The sequence below is a fragment of the Amblyomma mixtum genome, chromosome 7 (genome assembly GCF_055824585.1).
Source record: "Amblyomma mixtum isolate Tamu chromosome 7, ASM5582458v1, whole genome shotgun sequence".
NCBI classification, from domain to species: Eukaryota; Metazoa; Arthropoda; class Arachnida; order Ixodida; family Ixodidae; genus Amblyomma; species Amblyomma mixtum.
In genome coordinates this window covers 141,484,483-141,506,659 of record NC_143018.1, presented here as the reverse complement: position 1 = coordinate 141,506,659, position 22,177 = coordinate 141,484,483, and the positions used below count along the sequence as shown (strand labels likewise).

Below are 22,177 nucleotides of genomic sequence, written 5' to 3'. Positions count from 1 at the left end.
CAGTCTTTCTGCGCGGGAGGCCGACAACCCTCGACAGATACAAGTTAATACAACAACTTAATGCTCTTTTCGCACCTGTACGTCTTCAACTGTACAATATTCGTCGCGATCATTCATGCCCCAACTGCCTTGCCCCTTATGTCAATCTTTCCCACTATTTTTTCTGGCTGAACATTACTCGAGTTGAAGGCGAAGAACAGCTCCTCCTCGTGAAGCAGGATATCGACGGCTTAGGCGCATAACTGCCATCCATGCCTAAACAAAGTCTCGTACTAGTACTACTACTGCTAATAGCAAAGATGGGAAAATTTTGTGCAGTTCTGGGGGAAAAGTTAATGGTACGCGTTAAAGAATCCGCGCAATTCCTTAGGTGAACGGCGTTTTACTATGGATTAAAATGTACGAGCGAGGTACGGAGTCCAAGTTTTCTTAAACGCAATCAATCGGCTGGACAGGGTATGCAGTGCTGCGCGCAGCAACCTTGAGCATGATGGTGATAATGCGGACAGTGGGTGCACGGTTGCGCACAAATACATTTGGCTAAATAAGGCTACGGCTTAGTTAAAGCACTGCGCGAGAGCCATCTTGTCGCTAATTTTTCTTTATTTGTCATGGTGTTCTAGTTGTCTTTCTTGGCTTGTTTTGCCTTGACCTGCCGATTTCTACACGTGTAATTACAACGGGCCGCAATTAGACGACGACTCAAAAGGCTCTGGTACGAGGTCCGTCTCCGATGCGGAAATAATGTACGTCGGCCAGGCTGGTTCGGTCTGTACAATGCCGATATGGTCTCAAATTTTTTTTTCTGCATTGCCGTAAGACAGACCGCCTTCACCCACGCCAAGTGACCCAGACTTTGTGCCCATCTTCCTTTTCCTTGAAAGAAATCATGGTATATCGCGCCACGATGTTAAATAATCTCCAGTTTATTTTTGGCGAAAAAATATTCTCGTTCTGCGGTCGCAAATGATTGGAAAATCTCGTCGAACAAGCAAATTAAAAAAAAAATGTGGGTGAAAATGTTTGCGTTAATATTGACACTGCGTTTTTGTATATAATGACTTCAAAATAAAAGAACAACTTGAGGGGAAACTTAAGCTTTGCTTCAAGGGTACGACGCGTTGGCGTAAATTGGATGATGCCCATATATGCGGCACTGGTCACTCCCGACTTGCATAGATCCCTGGGGGTCCTCCTTGCGTAGTTGTGCAGCGGTTAGCGATGGGCCACTGCTCTGCGATGGCAGGTGCTGCCGCTGGCGGGGCCTGTGCCACCCCGGTTGCGCTTCCCAAGAAACTTCTCGCGACTGGTCATTTTAACTGCCACCTGCCACAATAGTTAGTTTGCTCACAATTCAGTGGGCAGGTTGTTACGACGCCACAACATCCCGTGACCCACCGAGGTTACTTCTTCGGGGATTTTTCGCTCCCAACATCTTAAAGTCATTTCTCTTTTCCACAAAAGGGCTCCAATCATTTTTTAAACGTGTATCTTCATTGACACGCCACGAACACAATGTTGCTACCCGTAACACCGACCGTTGGCTCGTTCCTTATTTTCGCACCAATTAAAAATTGCAATTTATAAAACACAATCTGCCTGTTATATTAAATCGTCATAAAGATATGAATAACTTTTCGTGCAAAAAGCTACACGAATACTTCAGTAAATTGGAATTGCCTTCTGCCTCGCATTTTGTGGTTATCTAACTCTGTATATGCGTCCTCTTTTGTGTGCTTTGTATATATGTATGTACTTTTTATATGTGTACACTGTGTTTAATTTCGTACTGCTTAGCATTTCTCCGCATATAATGCCTGTCGCTGCTCTGTAAACGTCTCCGGAACTCAGTCAAGGCGCAGTCGGTCCTTTTAGCCCAGAGAATGTTCCAGTTTGACTGGAGAATAAACTGAATTGAAATTGAAATTGAAATATTCTGCACAACGGGAGCCTTAACGTTACCGCGTCAAAGAGCCGAGCGGGCGAACCAGCTGCATATCTTTTTTTTGTTTGTACTCTACTTTTTTTTTTTTCAAGGATTGTTGTGATTCTGAGCACCTTTGCAAGCCACTTCTTGTGTAGTAGAGTCAGCATGCACTCAGTGAGCACTCTGCTCATGCTGTTGCTGCGGGTCGGGGCTGCTCCTCAATTCGGACATGGCGGGCTCGGCCTGGCTGATTCAGAGTGAGGTTCGAGCCTCATTCCTTGGTTTCATTTTTAATCGCTTCTTTGCCTTCTGGGTAACCTGAGGAAATACTTTGAATTATTACGGGCAGAAGAGAAATAATTGTTAAAAATTATATTAGCATGGTTTGGAACTTTTTTGGTTGTATCATACTGAAGAAAAAATAAAAGGAATTCTTCTGGTGTCTTCTTATGTAAATGTACAATCTCGTTGATTCATGTAACATAAATCCATAATAATGCATGAGAACTTTTGTTCTGTACAAATTTTCTTGCTAGAAAAGGTTCTCTTATCGTTTATGAACATAATATGGTGGCCCCAGAAAAAAAAATTCGGAAGAAAGTTCAGCGCAGCAACACTATATATCCTAATATTTTTTATTTTAAACTTGAAGAAGTTAAGCGGAAAACTCTGGAAGTGTGCGTGTAATGGCCGTAATGAGATGTGCAGACAACTGGTGGATGCATGCATTGTCAAAAAAAAGATGCGTGCAGGTGGGTCGCAGAATCCTGCTAAATTTGAGGATAATCATTGCTTCATCTTGGTATTTTTTGGTTACAGGCTAGAGTAATAGGCGGAGGTTCTTAAGAGTGCTTTGTAGAAGAAAATGAAACCTCTATTTTCTCTTTAATTTCGGCTTTATAAAAATATTTTGTATTTCGTTGTTCGGTGAATCAGCAGATCAGTTGATAGTCAGCGCGGGTGTTGTGTGCTTCTCGGCCGTTTGTCGATGTTTTTTTTTGGGCTCTGTGAGAATAAATATTCTCCAAGTTGCCTGATTTTTTGTTGTTCTCATCTGAACTCTTTACGCTATCTTACTGTCCTTCAGAATCAATAATGACATGGTTTACGGTCGTTCTATAAGCCGCGTACATGCAAGTTGTCTTCCTTGAGTGGAATAGCGAAGGTCGACGATGGTATACTTACTCGTACGTTTCTGTCAGGTGCACTATTACCGGCGAATACCGTGTCCCGTACATCTGCCACGCCGTGAAGGAGCTGCCCGCTACTGACAGCACAACCAGGGTGGCTATGATGGTGCAGTTTCTGGCAAGCACAAAAAAAATGCAGGAGAGAAGACATATTAACACTTCACGTTGCTTGTGCTACCACAGGCATAACATATCTGAGTCGGGGAGTGCTCCACATAAAATATCGTCTTATGCTGATGTTTCAAAATCCCTCGTGAGCGCCTAGTGTACGGCTCATACGAGCCTGTCTGGAGGACACAACGCTAAGCCAGCTCGCTTTCGTAGAACAAGGTAAACATACACTACGCATCATATTTGCAGAGAACACTAGAAATGGTTAAACCGGCTGTGAACTCGTAGAAAGCAATGTTTCGCCGCGAAAGCCGGACCGACGCTTCAGGCTCGTCTTGTCGAGCTCTTTGCGCCTTTTCACCTCGCTGTGAAACTTACTTTTCTCGAGTTAATAGTCGGTTTAATCATTTGTTTAGGTCGCTCTAATTACGAAGCCTAATCTAAGCGCTCTACGCCAGAGAAAAAACTTCTCGCGATCGGCAATCGACTAATTCACCAGGCTGCTAAAGCAAATTTCTTTCGTGTTATATTTGGTTGACGTTTTGGCTTTTAGGGTTCGGGGGTTTGGTTTGGGCTGCGTACTATACCACTTTTAGTTTTACTTGCTAGCAGAAATATTACGACACCGTGTTTTGCTCCCAAACAACCATTATCCTCATCAGACCGAATACGTGCACTCGAGGACTACTACCTCTCCCATATCTTTCCAATTAACCCGTGTTCCACCTGCGGCAGCATCTTCACCTAATTCGTCCATCTTACTTTCTGCCATCATGGTCAATGAATGCAGCGTCACCAAAAAGAGGACAAAGTGCACAGGACAAGCACTGATTTTGGTGCGCTGCATTTGTCGCGCTGCATTCACTGAGCATGATCCCAGACCAACAAGGGGAAGCAGCCCTTTATTTTTGTCATCCCCTGCTACGCCTGCCTTTTATTTGTATCCAGCCCGTTACAATCAACGACCATCGGTCATCTTGCCTTCGCAAACATTCCCTACCCAAGACCATTTATTCTTCTTGATTTCGACTAGGATGTCATTTAGCCGTGTTTGATCCGCGACCCACTCTGCTCTTTTCCTGTGCCTTAACGTTACACCTATCATATTTCTTTCCATAGCTCGTGTAGCCAATGACATGCCTGACTTCACTGACGTATGGCGATAGTTTGTATACACCGCCACCACCGGTATGCAGTAATGAATATAAGTATATGGTTTCACGGACAGTTAAAGAATGAATTTCTGTAAGCTGTCAACTCGTGAATCCATTTCTTGGTGATTTCAACTTGTTGAAAGGCTATAATTCTGTGTCGTAACAAAGGACGTTAGCTAGTAAAGTGTTAATCCACGCAATGCTTAAAAAAGGTGTATGTACAGAACTGGCTGTTGGGCGAGTTGGTTCGACATAATTGTAGCAACCACCGCCGAGACAAGGACAAACAAATTTTTTGGACGACAGACGTAAGGCGCACTAACAACTGGTAGTTCATTTCCTGTAACACAGATTGCATATCTGCGGAATGGCGATAAACATGTAGAAAAACTCACGTCATGCACATCTCGAGAGAACACGAGCCATTCATGCACTGGACCCCTATGGAAGGCGTGCACTGGATTCCTATGGAAGATGTGACTATGGAAGGTGTGGATCTTTTAGCAAGATGTGAGAATTTTGTTCGCAAAATGCCACAGGGAAAACTGCTTATTACCTCATAGAATATTCACTGTCCCTCTTAACTTCAGCTAAGGAAGACGGCTTCGTTGTTATACCGAAAGAATTGTGCAAGACAAAAGCGCCAGATGCCCTGAACGCAATCTTTAAGAAATGCAGAAAGGTTTCTATAACAAAGCCATAAAAACAGTCAAAAAGCTATGTGATACGATGAACTTGACAAAAATAACAAAATCCATAGACTCTGACAAAAAAACGTAGAAAAAGTGTTTTTCACGGCCAAAAAAACGCAAACCGGTGTGCCCACTGCGAGTCATAGTGTCAGAAAAAGGCACTTGGCAAAATCAAGTTTTTTGTACCTCGAACGACATCTAAGTGAACTACCGAATCAAGACACTTCGTGTAAAACATTCAGAAGAGGTAGTGAAGTTTTTGACGCAGAATTAAGCCAAAAAGGTGCACGCCTTGTCCGTAGACATCTGAGACCTGTATTATTCAATACCGCAGAAAGGATTAATGCAGTGCGTCAGTGACACCATTGAAAAAAACTTGGAGCCGTGGCCTTCCAGAGCGCATGCGGCGTGGCTGTGGCATCGTTTCTAGAGCTTTTATATACCTACCTCAATTCAACGTATTTGGATTAGAAAGAGCTTTTTCTGCGAAAAGATGGTGTGTGCATAGGCTCATGTATAGCTCCCGCACTAAGCGACATCTCTAAAGAAAGCCTACTGAAAGAGAGCTTAGAAGAAACGAATGTCATACAAGCTCTTAGATTTGTTTGAGATTTTTTAGTGTTTTTAGGAAATCTCTAACCAAGTTTAATCAGTGCTGTCAATGTTTAATAACGCCCTGTCTCCTCTAATCTTGATGGACGAATTTCCGGTTGAAAATGTTTGTAGATTTTTAGATTTAGAAATTCACTTTTCTAGCGGCTTGGTTTGCTGGATGTAGCAACCGACAGCGCGCAACCTATTGTGCCTTACGAATCAGCCGACGCGAAAGTGATTAATAGATCCATTGTTCAATCCTGCGTAACCAATGCCCGTAACAAGTCATGTAAGCATCTAATGCAAAGGATTGTTCATTACCAAATCGGTCGTCTTAGAGAGGCGGGATATCTTCATCATGTCATCTCATCTGTCGCCGAAAAAAAGCTCAAAAAGTCTAAAGAACCAAAAATCCCAAAGCACTCCCAAGCAAGCGCCCCTAGAAAGAACTATGCTGCTGTAGCGCTACTCGCACGCGCTCTGGTCGCAGGTCACGGCACGGTGCCGGCCAAGCAAGACGAGTTTCGAACTGTTTTTACTGCGCTGCTCGTGCTACGGTGGTCTAGCGCAAATCTCTTTCACACTACGGCACAGACAGTTGTTTCGGCCTCCATGAGAGCCGGGGTGTCTCGGTTTGGCTGCCGGTCTTTTATGACCACCGATCTCGGCCGTCTGTTTCAATCGGCCTTGTTCAAAGCCCTTGCCAACATACTGGGCGTCCGTCACACCCATACAACTGCTTACCATCCTTCGGCTAAAGGCATGGTGGAAGGTCTGCATCGCCAACTGAAGGCAGCCGTTACCACTTATCAGCCAACGGAACGCTGTTCCGAGCTAGTCTACGGTGTTCCCCTGCGCCTCCCTGGAGAGTTCTCTCCTGCGCCCCCTCCATTCATCCGTAATGCTTCCATCGACCTCTGAGTCCTTCGCAACACATGTCGACACATTACTCCTGTCATCCCTGTTGCCCGTCACCCTCAGTCCCTGCTTGTCAGCCAGGACCTGGACTCCTGCAGCCACGTCTTCGTCCGGCGTGACCACGTCCATCCACGCCTAACGCCGGCCTACAAAGGGCCGTTCCGCATGCTCCATTGTGCCACGAAGACTTTCACACTGGACGTCAACGGCCCTGAACACGTCGTGTCCGCTGATAAAATAAAACCAGCCTACATGGCCGCTCCTCCGCCCGTGATCTCTCCAGTCAGTCTCGCTTCGACTGTACCGCCATTCTGTGCAGCCTTCTCCAAACATGTCCGCTGGGTACATCCTGTGGCGTCCGCTCTACAGGGGGGGGGGGGGGGGGGGGGTGGCTGTAGCACCTCTCTTGCTCTGGGGGCAGGCCACGGCACTGCGCCGGTTAAGGAAGAAGAGGTTGGCGCCAAGCCGCCGCAACACGAGCAGCGCAATAAAAACAGCTCGAACCTCAACTCTGTCGGGGCTGTTTATTGCTCGCATTACCTCCGACACTGTCATTCCCTATGCCCGCGCTGTATCGCACAACCTAAAAAAAATGACTTGAGGGCAGAGGGCAGATGTCAAAGTATTTTTTTTTCTGCTCCGAAGCGCCTAGGAATGATGCCCGTCAATGTTAACTCAGGACGTCGACAGCTGGCCTGTAGAGAGACGCACGGATAAAATAATGTCAGTTTTGATAAAAGAAATGTGTACTCCACTCGGCTGAGTTGTGGTTCGATATGCGTGGGATGATAAACGGGAAGACATGGGATTGATAGACTGCAGGAGCTTCATCATAAGATAGACATTGAGCTATCGTGTCACATAATCGTTCATTGCAGAAAATATAAACGCCAACCCGACTTCAAGAACACATGCGTACTAAAAAGAGCTAAGAAACAAATAGCCAGAGTATTCTTGAAGCTTTGGAAATCAGGAAACTTGGCGGATCCTGCATCAGTAGCCCCTCAGTGTCCACATCGCCGCCGCGGTGGCTCAGTGGTTATGGTGCTCGGCTGCCGACTTGAAAAACGCGGGTTCGATCCCGGTCACGGCGGTTGAATTTCGATGGAGGCGAAATTTTAGAGACCTGTGTACTGTGCGATGTCAGTGCACATTAAAGAACCCCAGGTGATCGAAATTTCCGGCGCCCTTCACTACGGCGTCTCTGATATCCTGAGTCGCCTTGGGACGTTAAACTCCATTAACCAACCAAACCAATCAGTGTCCTTATCGGCAAAGGAGCTAGCGTTTCTGAGCTGAATGGCGCGTGTGCTCACGAGATGTGCATGACGTGAGTTTTTCTTCATGTTTATCGCTTGGCCGCCGATATATAATCTGTGTTACAGGAAATAAACTTCTAGTTGTTAGTGCACCTTACATGTCCCGTCCACAATTTTTTTTGTCCTCGTATCGGCGCGGGTTGCTGCCCTCAGGTGTATGTAATAGTCTGTCAACAGCATGACACTCCTGCAGTCATGCGCATTTGAAACAATCAAAGTGGTTTTGCTTATTTTATGCTGGTCAACTAGATGACCTCCGTCAGATAACGAATGAGTTGTCCGGCGATGCTCTAGCAAGCGTTCGTTGACCACATTCGCCGTTGCTCACGCAAACCAGCATGCAAGGCGTTTTTAGAAAGAACAAGTGTGATGCGTAAGTTTAAGACTCAAAAGAGCCGAGAAATATTTCAAGCGTTCATCATAACCAATGACAAAGAAAACTGCGTCAGCAGCCCTTCTTTGGCGCTACGCAAGAAAGAATTAGTATACCTGAAGGCAAACGTGTTTATTCAGCCAGGTAGGCGATAAATAGAAGGTGCGCCGATGTGGCAAACATGAGTGGCATGGCCCTGGTGCCTTCTGCATGTGTTGGATAATGGTTTTTTTTTTATCTTGTCAGGGATTACTTCTCTTTGCGCCCCCCTTTGTATATATTACCTGTTTGTGGAATTAACCTTAGTTGAAGTCCGGCGGTCGTGTCTGTCTCGTCTACCTTCGTCCGTGTCTGTTTAGCCGCTGGAATGTCTCACAATAGTACTAGCAACCAACTAGCCCAGCTTTCTACGCTTAATGGAAACACTGCATATGGGAATACGTTATATGAACTCAAGTTTACGGAAAATTGAACCGTAAACGCAGCGTCTAGAGTAACTATTGTCATGTCCAGAGATGCATTCAAAACATGTGCGCTAAATATTCCTAAGTATGACAAATACACATGGAAGACAGTTTGTAAGCGCCTACATTATACATTATACAATGTGATCTCTTGTCCTCGCTGTAGAGTGCTCGATGGGCACCTTTTAAGTTCTACCTGAAAAAGAAAATCGCGCACAACTGCTATCCCTGTCTATAAATTTTATTGACCGCATACTATGAACATCACGCTGCAGTAATCGTATCAGTCGATGTCGCCATTGCCAAATAGCTTACCCGGGTAGCTGATGAACGAGGAGAGCGAGAAAGAACAGCTGGTAGTCTGCCGAGATGTACCACGTGTGAGCGTTGAGACCCTAAGAGGAGCGAAACTGATTATGTGGCAGCGCAAGAATAAAGGTATGCAAACAAGAATCACTACCTCGCCACACGCTTCAGTCCAAAGGCAGAAGCCTAAACCAACAACAGGCGATGAAAACTGTTATACTTGATAGCCGTAATAGAATAAAATGCAACAAAACACGCGACAGTAAAAATTGCCAAAGGATTCCCGAAAACACGGGGCCCGAGATTCTGAATTCCTTGCAGTAATGACAGTCACTTGAAGCCTCACGGCGCGGCTTACAAAACTTAACTGCGACTCGTTAAAAATACGCGGTTTAAAACAAAACTGATACCTTGTCAACACGCTAACTGGTTTTCGTACGGGTAAGGAACAATATTTTTCAAGTGTTAACGGATGTTAAATGCTTTGCCCACGGCCTTCTTATATTGTGCTACTTACCTTCTTCATGCCTCAGTAAAGGTTTGCTATAAAGCTATGAATAGCGCCTGAAGAGCTATCGAAACAGCTCGTCGGCAATATGAACGATGTGCTAATTATGTAAACTTCAGAATTCCTGTGCACAGTTGTTTTTCCGACTTGTAACTAATAGCACAGTGGCCGCGTAAAAATGACACAATGACGGAGACACCATAAATCACAGTCACCGAACGAGGGAAACCAATAGAAGATTGACCGGACAGGACGAGCGACACTAACTGTCCGTAGCAACCCGCAGTGTTGTCGCAACGCTTCAATATTTTGAGAAAGTGCTTCCTTCTTCTGGTTAGGAGAAATGCCCAGCGATCTCAACATGGCCCTAAGGCATTTGGATGGCAAAGTGATGTGGAGAACTGTTCCGCAAGTAGTATATTCTTCATGCAGAGCAAATATTTCTTACAATTTCAATGTAAAGACCAAATAAGACGAGCGGTTACAATGCGACGTGACAAGTGCAGATATTTGCGGGCAAAGATAGTCTAGGTAAATATGTAATGTTCACGGAAGCTGCTACCATCGTCCCGGCTCGTCAAGAGCGTGAACGCCTTGAAGCTTTAACTTGAAGTTCGTCTTTTTCGTTTTGCCTTTTTTAAAATGATGCGGGCATTTTTTTGCTGTTTATTTCAGACGGAATTTTTCGGGGTAAATTTTTTAAAGAAATAAGCGTTTTTTTTTTCGCTGACATACGTGGCAAACATGTGCGCAAAAAAATCGTGTATAGTTTATTTTGGGTGTTTTTTTACGAAGAGCAGTTCATGCTCGATAATTGACGCACAAATTCTCATGTTTAGAGCAGTGGTTGCCGTATGAAATAATATAGCCGTAAAAAAATATGACAGCTTGGAACTGAAGTGAATACGATGAAGAGGAGAAGCAGTCAGAAAAAGACAAGCACGAGAGGAGAGACATACTTGCCTCTCCTTCTAAACACAATTAATTAGTTACAGTGTAATAAGGGAGTAATTACTCATTGGCATCCACCCGAGCGCAGCCTTACGGCTACAAAGGAAAGCTATACAGCTTTCTCAGAAACTTCGTAGTTAAAGAAAAAGTCGTCCTGGTCTGGGGTTCGAACCCAGGACCACCGCTACACCGGAGCAGTCGCTCTACCAATTGAGCTAACCAGGACGGCAAGCTTATGGTAGGGCGAGATCGATCGTATAGCTTTCCTTTGTAGCCGTAAGGCTGCGCTCGGGTGGATGCCAATGAGTAATTACTCCCTTATTACAAATCTACTCCACCTTGGGGGATTCCCCTAAACATTTGACCAACACTGTTCCCACTTCGAGTTATTGATCAATTCGATCTCGCCCTACCATAAGCTTGCCGTCCTGGTTAGCTCAATTGGTAGAGCGACTGCTCCGGTGTAGCGGTGGTCCTGGGTTCGAACCCCGGACCAGGACGAATTTTTCTTTAACTACGAAGTTTCTGAGAAAGCTATATAGCTTTCCTTTGTAGCCGTAAGGCTGCGCTCGGGTGGATGCCAATGAGTAATTACTCCCTTATTACAAATCTACTCCACCTTGGGGAATTCCCCTAAACATTTGACCAACATAGTTACAGTGTGCAGATAACGCTATTATTATTTTTATTACCTCACTGAAAGTGTGCATTTCTGTACATATGTTTTCCACACTGCGTGTATGTTTTTTCTTCTTTGCCGCAATCGTATGTCACCTTTTCTACAGTCTTTAGTTAAACATATATGAAAGTGCCATTTCGCCCTGTTATGTCTGTTAAAAATATATTTCATTGCATAGTCAACTCTTAAGCCGAAGTTACCAAGTTTTTGTACGGGGCGCAGCCCCTCGTCAAGCCTTTAATAGGCTTTTTGGCTGCGCCCCTAGCATCCTTGTGATGTTGAAATAAAGATGACTTGACTTGACTTGGTTGGCTTAGCAGAGACAAACGATGACAAGAGAGGGACGAACGCTCGTCCTGCGCCCATCTCTTGTCCTCGTTTGTCTGGCGCTAAGCCAACCTGTAAATCACCAACTGGCCCTGAATTCCACTTTGCTAGAGAGACGTACACCACGACAACTGACTCTTTTATCGTCCTTGTCGTGTTCTGACTGGCCCTTCTTTTCACCATGTACCAACTGGCCCAGATTTCTACTCTTCTCAAGTGAATAGGTCATAAGGCGAAACCATAGAGAGAAGTTTATTTCTGAGGATTAGGTTGCGCGAAAGCCCAAATAAAAGATAAGAAATCTAGCGAAAACAGCTGCGAACATGTACGCGTAGTTCACCTAGGCTAGTGGAGCCATGGCTTTCTCTCCCGCTCTCTTCTTTAAAGAAATACTTTATCCGATTTCGGTGGTAAATGCAAGCGTGTTTGTTGCTAGTGGCACACTGCTCTCACCCCCAATCACGGAATAACCTGTGAACGAAGGAAACACTGCACAATTAGCGCAGCAACAACCGAATATGTATCACTGCAATACTTATTGCAACTGTCCCTTCATCCCACCACGCTCACGGATTTCGTATTCTATTCATTCGCTCTTGCGACCGTTCGGAACTTGTACTCAGCAGCCACCAAAACGTGGCACAGATCTAAAAGATACTGGCCTTTTCCGGCCAAAGCATAATTCCAACAAACGAAGTTGGTGTAATTTATTATTGTTTTTTTTTCGGTTTAAACCAAAGTTTTGAACGTCTAATCCTATAGTAAGATGGAAGCTTGAGCTGAGTTGGTATAGGTCCATATTGGGTGGAAGAGCGCAGCGCACTGAAACAGCATAAAGACTTCGTTTGTGTTGTTTCCTTCTTATTTTTTTCTCTGCTCTCATTGCGAGGTTCTACCCAGTATGCCCTATTAGGCTTCTGAGCAAAAGTGCTTCCACTCTTTCCGAGCACTCAGTACTTCTAAATTTCATAGCGTGGCTTTTTAAAAATCTCTCGAAACTAATAACAGTAAAATAATTCAGCGAGCTCTTTTTGTGTTATACACAAGAGCTGATATATATATACTCTGCTGATTACGCTTTTTTTCCTGGTGTTTCAGGTAAAATTATGGTCAAATTTCGGTCCAACGCACAGAAGCAAATGCCTTGGCCATTAGGCAGCCCAGAGCCGGCTTTCCTACGAGTTCTAGGTGCGGGCGGTGATAGCGTCACGTCGGGACATGGATGTACTTACGTAAGTCAGCTCCTCGAACATGTTCCGGACGTTGAACACAAGGGCCCACCAGTGGCCTTGCACATCTGCGTAGAACTTGTCGTAGACAGCTGTCGTCGTGGGACCCGTCACAAACAGCGGCAGCAGCGAGATGCCGCACGCAACGAACACCAGGGGCAGCACAAGCCTGCCGTAGTACAAAGTGCGTGGATGTCCACCATTGTTACAGCGCCCAAAGGATTAAGGAAGAAATTACTCATCAGGCTAACACCCAGAGTAAAATGATCATCCTCATCACCACCACCTTAACGGTGCCCATTTCAGGACAAAGGCATCTTCCATATCTGTCCTCTCCTGTGCCAGCTGCGGCGACCATATCCTCACAAACTTCTTAATCTCATGCGCCCACCTAACTTTCTGGCTCCTCTTGCTAGGATTGTCATCTCTTGCAATCTAGTCCGTATATCGTTAACGACTATCGGTTATCTCGCCTTCGCATTACATGTCCCGCCCAAGCCCATTCCTTCCTCTTCATTGCGAATGGGAACACATTAGCCCCGCTTTTGTTCGCTAACCCATTCTGCCCTCTTCCTGTCTCTTAACGTTACACCTATCCTTTTCCTTTCCATATCTCGCTGCGTTGTAATTACCTTAACTGAAGCCTTTTCGTTAGCCTCCGCGTTTCTCCCCCATAGGTGAGTAACGGTAGGATATAGCTTTCATATACTTTTCAGATCAGGAATATTGGTCAAACGGCATTCATGATCATAGCCAAATTGCCAAATTCCCTCCAGTTATTTCACTCTTTTGATCCGGATCTGCGGTCAGTATCCACTCTAAGCAGACGTATCCTTTCACCACTTTCTGCTCTTGGCTACCAATTCTAAAGGGCTATTCCTTTCCGAGACTGTTAAACGCCACTTTTGCTTGCAGAATAATAATTTCAGACCCAGCGTACTGCTCTTCCTGCCTAAATCATTCATCAAGCTTTGCTGTTCATCTCCTGTGTGACTTAGGCGTGGAAATATAACCAGCGAATGGCGCAGATTATAAACATATTCTACGTTAAATCTTATCCCCAGCTGTTTCAAATCGAGGCCTCTGAATGCCTCCTGTAAGCAGGCGGTGAATAGTATTGGAGGGATTGTGTCTCCCTGGGTGACACCCTTCTTTATCGATGACTTTATAGTGGAATGTGGTGGCTGTGCAATCGTTATAGATATTTTTCAGTTTCTTGGAAAAAACAGCGCTAAACGAAAGGACAACGAAAAAGAGTACAACAGGACCGGCGCTGTTGTACTGTTTTTCGTTGTCCTTTCGTTTAGTGCTGTTTTTTTCAAGAAACATATACCAACTAGCTCAACTCTCCGTTTTATTGATATCTTTCAGTATTTTACAACACCCTGATTTCGCAATGCTTGCATGAAGGATCAGGTGTCGACTGAGCGAAATGCTTTATCGTAATCTAGGAAGGCTATATATAAGGGCTGATTGTATTCTGCGCATTTCTCTGTCCCATGATTCATAGTGTGAATAGGGTTCATTGTCGCGTATTCTTCACGAAAGCCTGCCTGATCATTTCGTTGATTGAAGTCGAACGTTGTACTGACTCTGTTAGCGATTATCTTAGCAAATACCTTATAGGCAACGGTTAGTAACCTGATCGGCGTGTAATTTACCGAGTTCTTGAAGTCTTCTCTCTTATGGATGACGCCAGCGCTTTTTCCAAGCCTATAGAGCGCTCGATGTCATAAGCCATTTGTTATACAGGGTGGCTGGTTTTCTAGTCTAATCTCCCAAACGACTTTCAATAGATCTGCAGTAACCTGATCCTTACCAGCTTCTTTACCGTCTTTGCATTGCTACTAAGGCTTTCTTTACTTCCTCTTTGGTTACTGGCGGGATGTCCAATTGCTGTGCGCTACTGCCTCTCTCACTAACGTCCTGACTACTTTGGCTTCTTTAGAGTAGCCGAACACTTCGGATACTTTAACTATCTTGTCCATAATGGTAATGACATTGCCGTCTTTGTCTCTCTGATATTAGGTCTGATATTGCCTACGCGCTAGTTCCTTCTTGAGCGCATTTAAACTACCTTTGGTGTTTAGAACACGCTCAATTCTCTCGATATTAAATTTCATTATGTAGGTTACCTTGCAATTATCGAGTCACTTGGATAGTTCTGCGAGTTATGTTCTGTCTGTGGGGTTAGGTGCTTTCATTCTTTGGCGTTTGGTAATCAGATGTTTCCTCTCCTGACAGAGTTTGCCGCTGTCCTGTCGATGCTTCCTACTGCCTGCTTGTGTTGCGCACTTCGTAACGATATCTCTGAGCGTATCGTGCGTTGCTTGAAAGATAAAGTCGTCCTCCTGAGTTAAAACTGAATATTCGGTTTTCAGCGAGATCCTGAATTCCTCTACTTTCCGTCTTACTGATAGTTCATAAATCGGTTCCGTCTCACTAGTTTCTTCCGTTCTCTCTTCAAGTCTAGGCTAATTCAAGAACTTCCTATCCTGTGGTCATTACAACGCACCTTTTCGAGGGCCTCCACACCTTGCAGAATGCATAGTGTAACGCGTCGCGTTAATGGCAGTGAATATTACTGTGTGAGTTATGAGCTTAGAGAAAAATATTCACTGTCATTTTCGGTACCGGCTAGTCGGATGACATTCGATGCACTATTGGGAACAAAAGTGTCAATGACGAGCGAGCGGCACCTGAAACGCTTAAGTTTGTTGTGGGCCGGTGGTTGGTAGCTGCACCTGATGGAGTGAAAGTTATGTTGAGATTCTACAATAACATCAACACAGACCGGCTGCCACACCAACATCCAGGACAACACGGCTCGTGTAGCTACGCTAGTTGTAGAAACTCTGTCGTCCAGCGCATGATTTTCATCTTCTCATTCGAACACGGGTGAAGTGAAACCCTTCCCATCAAACCCGTGGCCCACAACATATTTTTGCTACATTTAACTTGCCAAGTGCCCAAAACGATTCGGTTTCCCTGCACTTTAAAAAGACGGGACAACCTGACCACAGTCGGTTACATTTACGAGAAGCATCCGGCATAGGCTACACGGACAGCTGTGGCCACTAAGCTCCATACCGCGGTTTGTCAATTCCGCTGACACTGAAAATTCTCACAGATCAGATCTAATCCGCGCGCATAGGCAACAGCGTCATCCGGGACACTTCACCCAACTTAACTCTAGTCCAAAATTCACTACATTCCCTGTGCTACAACACAGGGGAGACCTTCCGCAAGTATTACTGCAAATGTTTTAGCACAGTACCAGTCGACAAACTTCCCCAAACAATTCGATGCACTGAACTCACCGACCGGGATGAAATCCTTAATGCGCGACCGGAAAACATGGAGTCGATCATACACTTCCTCCAAGAATTGCTCACGGCACTACCTGTGGACCTCGGCACATAATACGGAATACCTATCACTCAGGACCTAAACACCCGCTGTAAACATGCGCCTACTACATCTGGGATAAGCCACATGAATTCCTCTCAAGCGTTGGAAGTGTCAGTGCCACAGCCGAGAACACAAACTACGCATTGCGAAGGTCAAAGAAGAAGCAACAGAGCTAAAAATAACCGCGAGAAACTGGCGACAGCTATGCAGTCGACTCCGGGGAACGTTGGGCTGTGGGGTTGTAACTAGGGGAGAGGGGATGAACAAGTTTTCCCCTCTAAACCACGGCTGACACTGGTCAAAACCGGCGGACCCCGCCCATTGATTGCGAGTGCTCCCGACCGCACGCCGACCACGGCGGACCTTGATCTGCGGGGTGGGAGGGGACAAAGCAAGATGCTCTGGCTGACACAAACAGCTATTAAATGCCTCAACAACAATAAGGCTAGCTCGCAACAAAATATGCTAAGGAGCCGAGGTTGTCCAACTCACAAGCTCGGTTACGAGGTAACCGTGCCCCCCCCCCCCCCTCCCCGTCATCATCATCAGCCTGACTACACCCCCTGCAGGGCAAAGGCCTCTCCCATGTCTCTTCAATTAACCCTGTCCTTCGCCAGCCGCGGCCACCATATTCCTGCAAACTTCTTAATCTCATCCGCCCACCTAATTTTCTGCCGCCCCTGCTACGCTTGCCTTCTCTTGGAATCCACTTCGTTACCCGTAAGGACCAGCGGTTGTCTGGCCTTCGCATTACATGCCCTGCCCAAGCCCACTTCTTCCTCTTGATTTCAACTAGGATATCATTAACGCGCGTTTGTTCTCTCACCCACTCCGCCCGCTTTGCTCCGTAGGGCAAAGGAAAACTCCGAGGCCGGACGGGACGAGCTGGGGCGAGAATGTTCCCACCACGAGGCCTCGCCCCGCTGGCGGAGAGCAGAGGGCTGCGCCGAACAGTCCGCGCGCGCTGAGTTCACGAGCCGAAGAGAGAATCCTGTACCCCCCCTGCGCACAATCTCGCCGTTCATGGCCCTCGTGGCGCTGCGACGCTGGCGCAGTCCCTTGTTAGTTAAGGTAACTAACTTGGGAAGACGCTTCGCGGGGAAGCAAGCCGAAGGGGACGGCGTAGGCGTGCCCCCACAATGCAAAGCTGAGGTCTCGCTTACGGTATCAGTTAGATTGATCGCAAAGAAAGACCGCCAGCGCATCCTACACGCCGCCCTGGCCAAGACGACGACACTCCGCTACGTCCAGTAGTGCTTGGTACAGCCCCGATTACCCACTATGTTGACTACACTGGGGGAAAAAATTCGACCATGGACTGCCTTATCTCGGCAGAATTAATGCCTTCCAAACAATCACACAAAGCACAACACCGAGTCGAGATCGCATTGAAAACAAACTTCCGCGCAACCTCAATGACTCTTGGCACTCATCGACTACTTAAACTAGCACTGGTCGAGTGGCACCTTGCCCTCCAAATGGAAGCATGAAGGAATCGTCGTGATTCCGAAACCAGGGAAACCGCCCAACCTCGACAACCCATGCCTCATATCGCTTACATCATATCACGGCAAAATGTTTGATCATGCCTAACTAAATCAACTCCTTTCTTACCTGGAAGAGGCAGGGGCCCTTCCCGATTCTGTGTGGCTTCCCCTATCAGGTCTCTTATAACTGAATGAATAGATTTTTGAGCGAATACCTCCGTAATGCCCCGCGCCATTCCGGTACTTGACCTCAACGGTGCCTTCGAGAATGCCAGCCACGAAGTGATGTTCGCGAACCTCTACCACAAATTCCGGAGAGCGCAGCTACGACTGTAGCGAACCTTCCTCCAAGATCGCACGGAATCGACCGGAATTGGCGCATTCCTTACTCAAACACTTCCCACTTCTAAACTAAGCTCACCAGAAAGGTCCGTTATCTCTCTAACCCTAACGAACCTTGTCATGAGGAAGCTTCCGGCAAAGCTCGAAACGGTCCCAGATGTCAAGCATACGCAGTGAACCGTCGAGGTCACTTCAGACTCTTATGGTGCCACGCAAGAAGCCCTACAAAATGCAAACAATACTCTCCACGAGTACGCCCGCAGAGGGAGACTCGGCTCTGCAGCCTAGTCAGAGCTCCTTCTTTTGTGCCGCAAAAGGTGCGGGCATACTCTCTTTGCACTGGCTGTCGAAGTGACCCTGGATAACGCTCCAATCTCTGAGGTCTCGCGTCTAAGCATCCTCTGCGTCCACGGAACGTAAGATGGCAGGGCTACCAACACCTTGCAGCTTATCGATAAGAACACAGCAAAGATCCTTCGCATATGATCCTTCGTGATATGATGTAAGGTCATTCAGCAGACATCTGAGACTCAAGGAGGCTGACACCATACGGCAGGTACAGGCGCTAGTGATCAGCCGTACCTTATTATCCACTCCATATCAACTCGTTGACTCTAGAGAGCTGGACCGCAAGCTGCGTGTCGGAACTACCGCGAAGGCCTCGCATCGCTGTACCTGGCCATAATCCTCCGTCCTACGCCATTACTTCATCCAAAGTCATTCCTTCTGGAGCCCTGACCCTCAGTCGCTTCCTCGGGACCAGCATGCACATTATGCCGCCCGCCTAAAAGCCATCCGGGCTCCAGTAACCGTCACTGATCGCAATCGCTTACCGGAGCCAGTATCGAATCAGTACGCAATTTTGCTACAACATCAATGGCTGGACAGGCACAGATATCTACCAATGCACAAACAGCTCTCGTGAGGCGAAGCCATCGTCTGGCGTCAGCTAGAAACCGATACACAGGATGATTTGAGCTTCCTACATGAAGTACACTCCACACTCTAAACTAACAATGCACACATTGCAACGAACACCCTTGTATGTACAAAACCACCTGGACATGTTAACTCCGCCCAGCATTCTCTTCTATCCCAAAGCTCACCCCCACCCAATGGGAAGCCGTGCTGCCCAAATAGGACGTTGACGACCGGCGCAAGCGGGTGGACGCCCAGGCTGGCTGCAGCCGCTGTAGAGGCACTGAATTGTAGGCCCCACGCCGATGAGGAAAATTTCTTATTAGCAAATTTAATGTTTTACACCATCATCATCGTCTAGCTGTATCTTACCGGTACTCACCTACCGGCCAGAAACGTGGAGATTAATGAAAAGGGTTCTGGCTAACGCTGGCAGTCACCGTCGAGATACGCCGAGAGGGCTATTCGGACGTCCTGGAGACTTTAGACCTCTGGAGTACGTGATCCGAAGTGATGTTCTGCACCCGAAACCTTTCTCGAGAGACGAAGGTGTTGAGTAAATTTTATTTCTTTGCTACTCATTCTTCTATTAATGGGCAGAATTAAAAGATAGTGGACTCAAATTAAAGTTCACCATCATCACAATCATCAGCTTCACTACGCCCAACGCAGGGCAAAGGCATCTCCCATGTCTCTCCTATTAACCCTCTCCTTTGCTAGCTGCGGCCCCCCCATATCCACGCAAATTTCTCGATATCATCCTTCCACCTGAGTTTCTGCAGCCCCTTGCTACACTTGTCTTCTCTTGGAATCCACTCCGTTACCTTTAAGGATCAGCGGTTATCTTACTTTCGCACTAAATGCGTTGCTAATCCCCATTTCTCCCTCTTGACTTCGACTAGGATGCGGTTAACCCATTTTTGTTCCCTCACCTCCCTCAGCCCGCCTCCTTCCCTTAACGTTACAACTGTTCTGTTGCTTTCCATAGCTCTCTGCGTTGTCCCTAACTTAAGCTGAAAACTCTTTTCGTTATCCTCCGCGTTTCTGCTCTATAGGTGAGTACCGAAAAGATACGTTATCCTCCGCGTTTCTGCTCTATAGGTGAGTACCGGTAAGATACACTTTTATACATTTCTCCTGAGGGATATTGGTGAAATACCATTCATGATCTGAGACAACCTGCCATATGCGCTCCACCCCATTCTTATTCTTGTAGTTATTTCCCTCTCACGATCCGGACCAGCGGTCACTACCGGCCCTAAGTATATATATTCTCTTACTACTTCCAGCACCTCGCTACCAATTGCGAACTGCTGTTCCCTTGCTAGACTGTTGAACACTCAATTGGTTTCCTTCATTTTAATTTTTGGACCCATCGTTACGAATATCTTTTTACATGGATCAGCACAACTTTTCTAAGCGCGGCAGCATTTAGAGATAAACTTTTCTCACCAGAGCACTAGTCTTCATATGCTTTACAGGACTGCTTCTGTCAGCAGAAAATCGGCACTGGTGTTGTGACTTCGTCTCCGAACGCAAGGTAGTACGTACCTTTCCGATGTCTCGTCACCTTGGGAACACCCAGAAATGCAATGGGATGAGCTGAAGCTAACACCAGATTTCATACTTCGACAGTGGAATCATAAAAGGCGCGTTTCATCCTGGCAGCCTCTTTCGTTGCTAACTACTTCAAGAAAAAAATTACAAATTCGGAGTCAGTACATTTTGTTTCATGAGTTTTTAACCTCCCAAAGCTACACTTGTTATGAGAGACGCCGTAGTGAAGGTGTCTGGAAAATATGACCATCTGGGGTTTTTTACCGTGCACTGGCATCAAATTGTACACGGGCCTCTAGTATTTCGCCTCCATTGAAATTCGACCGCTGCGGCCGGGATCGAACCCGCGTCTTTCGGGACAGCAGCCGAGCGCCGTAACCACTGAGCCACCGCGGCAGCTCACATTTTGCTTTAGTAAACCAAAGCCCGCTGTTTTCTAGTTCATGAGAGCTTGATACGACGTTGTTTTTCCGTACAGCGTGATTATATACTGTTTATCTATGCCTTATCTATTGGAAACGGCTCCTCACCTAAACATGGCATATTTTGTGTGTTAGTGGCTATTGAATACGCTTTCATGAGGAACTGGGCAGATGGCAGCAATTGTTTTCAAATTTTGAGCCAAAAGTACGTTTCTGTTACAGCTTTGCGACAATTTTATTGACTTCTTTTAATTCTTTACATTGTTTGTCACCCTCTGTTTTTTTTTTGTTCTTTTTGCTGCTTTCTTCTCGGGTAACCCTGAGAATGTTACTCGTACACGTATGAGCCCGACTGCTTTTATCGAAGCGATAATTAGGTTATACCTATTTCCCGCCTTTTAATTTTTTTGTGGTCACATATGCAACAGTCGTGGTTTCCAACACCCACCTGTACCAACGTCGAAATGCGATGACAGCGAACGGCTTGACACCCCGTGCGTTCTTCAGGCCGCAGAGTGTGCGGGACAGCAGGTAACCACTGCAGCGAGAGATTAAACCAATACCGTTCTAGTAGGGCAGCAGGAAATGATTACTACAGCGCGCATCGTGCAGAGTACTAAAACATCACTCGCAAAGTAGGCCTGTCATAGAAAACTCCGATGGGTCATTACTGCGGTAAAACAAATGCAACACATGGAAGAAGCCTGTCATGTAGCGCGAGGATGCAGTTAAAGCATGGAACTTCAAACTACTTGCATTCATGTGCAACATGTATTGGTGTGACCGCTAGGAGTGCTGCCGCCAAGTGTTCATTAAGGCCCATGAATTTATGCTGTTTGAGATGATGTTGCCGCGAAAAATTGAATGTTCTCAATCGGTCGCCTTTCAATCGTGATGCTCTTGCAATTCGTCTCGGCTGCGCGCCAGGTAAAAGCTTTTTCAAGGTTTTAAAATTCTGGGGGCTAGTATGGGAAGTCCTCTAAGATATAAGTGTATACGTCGCTCATGAATTGAGTATTCACCAATACAGTTTGTTATTCGTATATATTGGGCGTTTCTGCGAAGCCCAGAGCGACAGTTAGAACTAGGATTTTGGAGACATAAAGTTGATTTGTATAGTGTCGTGGTGCTGACGGACAGTAAAAAATAGGTGCGTTCTTAGTTAGTAAGATACTAGCTAAATTCTAATAGCTAATTTTTAACGCCATAGCGTTAAGGGGCTCGCGTTCTGCAGAAAATCCAGCGTCGTCGTCGTCCCTGGCGTTGTGCGTGGAAAAGCAGGTTGCTAACCTGCCACC

The 22,177-nt window shown here is 46.2% G+C and overlaps 1 protein-coding gene across 1 annotated transcript in view; it reads right to left on the bottom strand.

The window, feature by feature from the left end:
• LOC149337736 (nose resistant to fluoxetine protein 6-like) overlaps positions 1-22,177 on the bottom strand; it is a 114,840-nt gene that overhangs the window by 27,277 nt on the left and 65,386 nt on the right. The window contains exons 8-11 of the mRNA XM_089554940.1: positions 21,328-21,417; positions 12,746-12,911; positions 9,058-9,137; positions 3,113-3,232 (exon numbers count right to left, since the gene is read on the bottom strand). Of these exons, the coding sequence (XP_089411066.1) occupies positions 3,113-3,232; positions 9,058-9,137; positions 12,746-12,911; positions 21,328-21,417 (456 nt within the window). The remainder of the gene's footprint in view (positions 1-3,112; positions 3,233-9,057; positions 9,138-12,745; positions 12,912-21,327; positions 21,418-22,177) is intronic.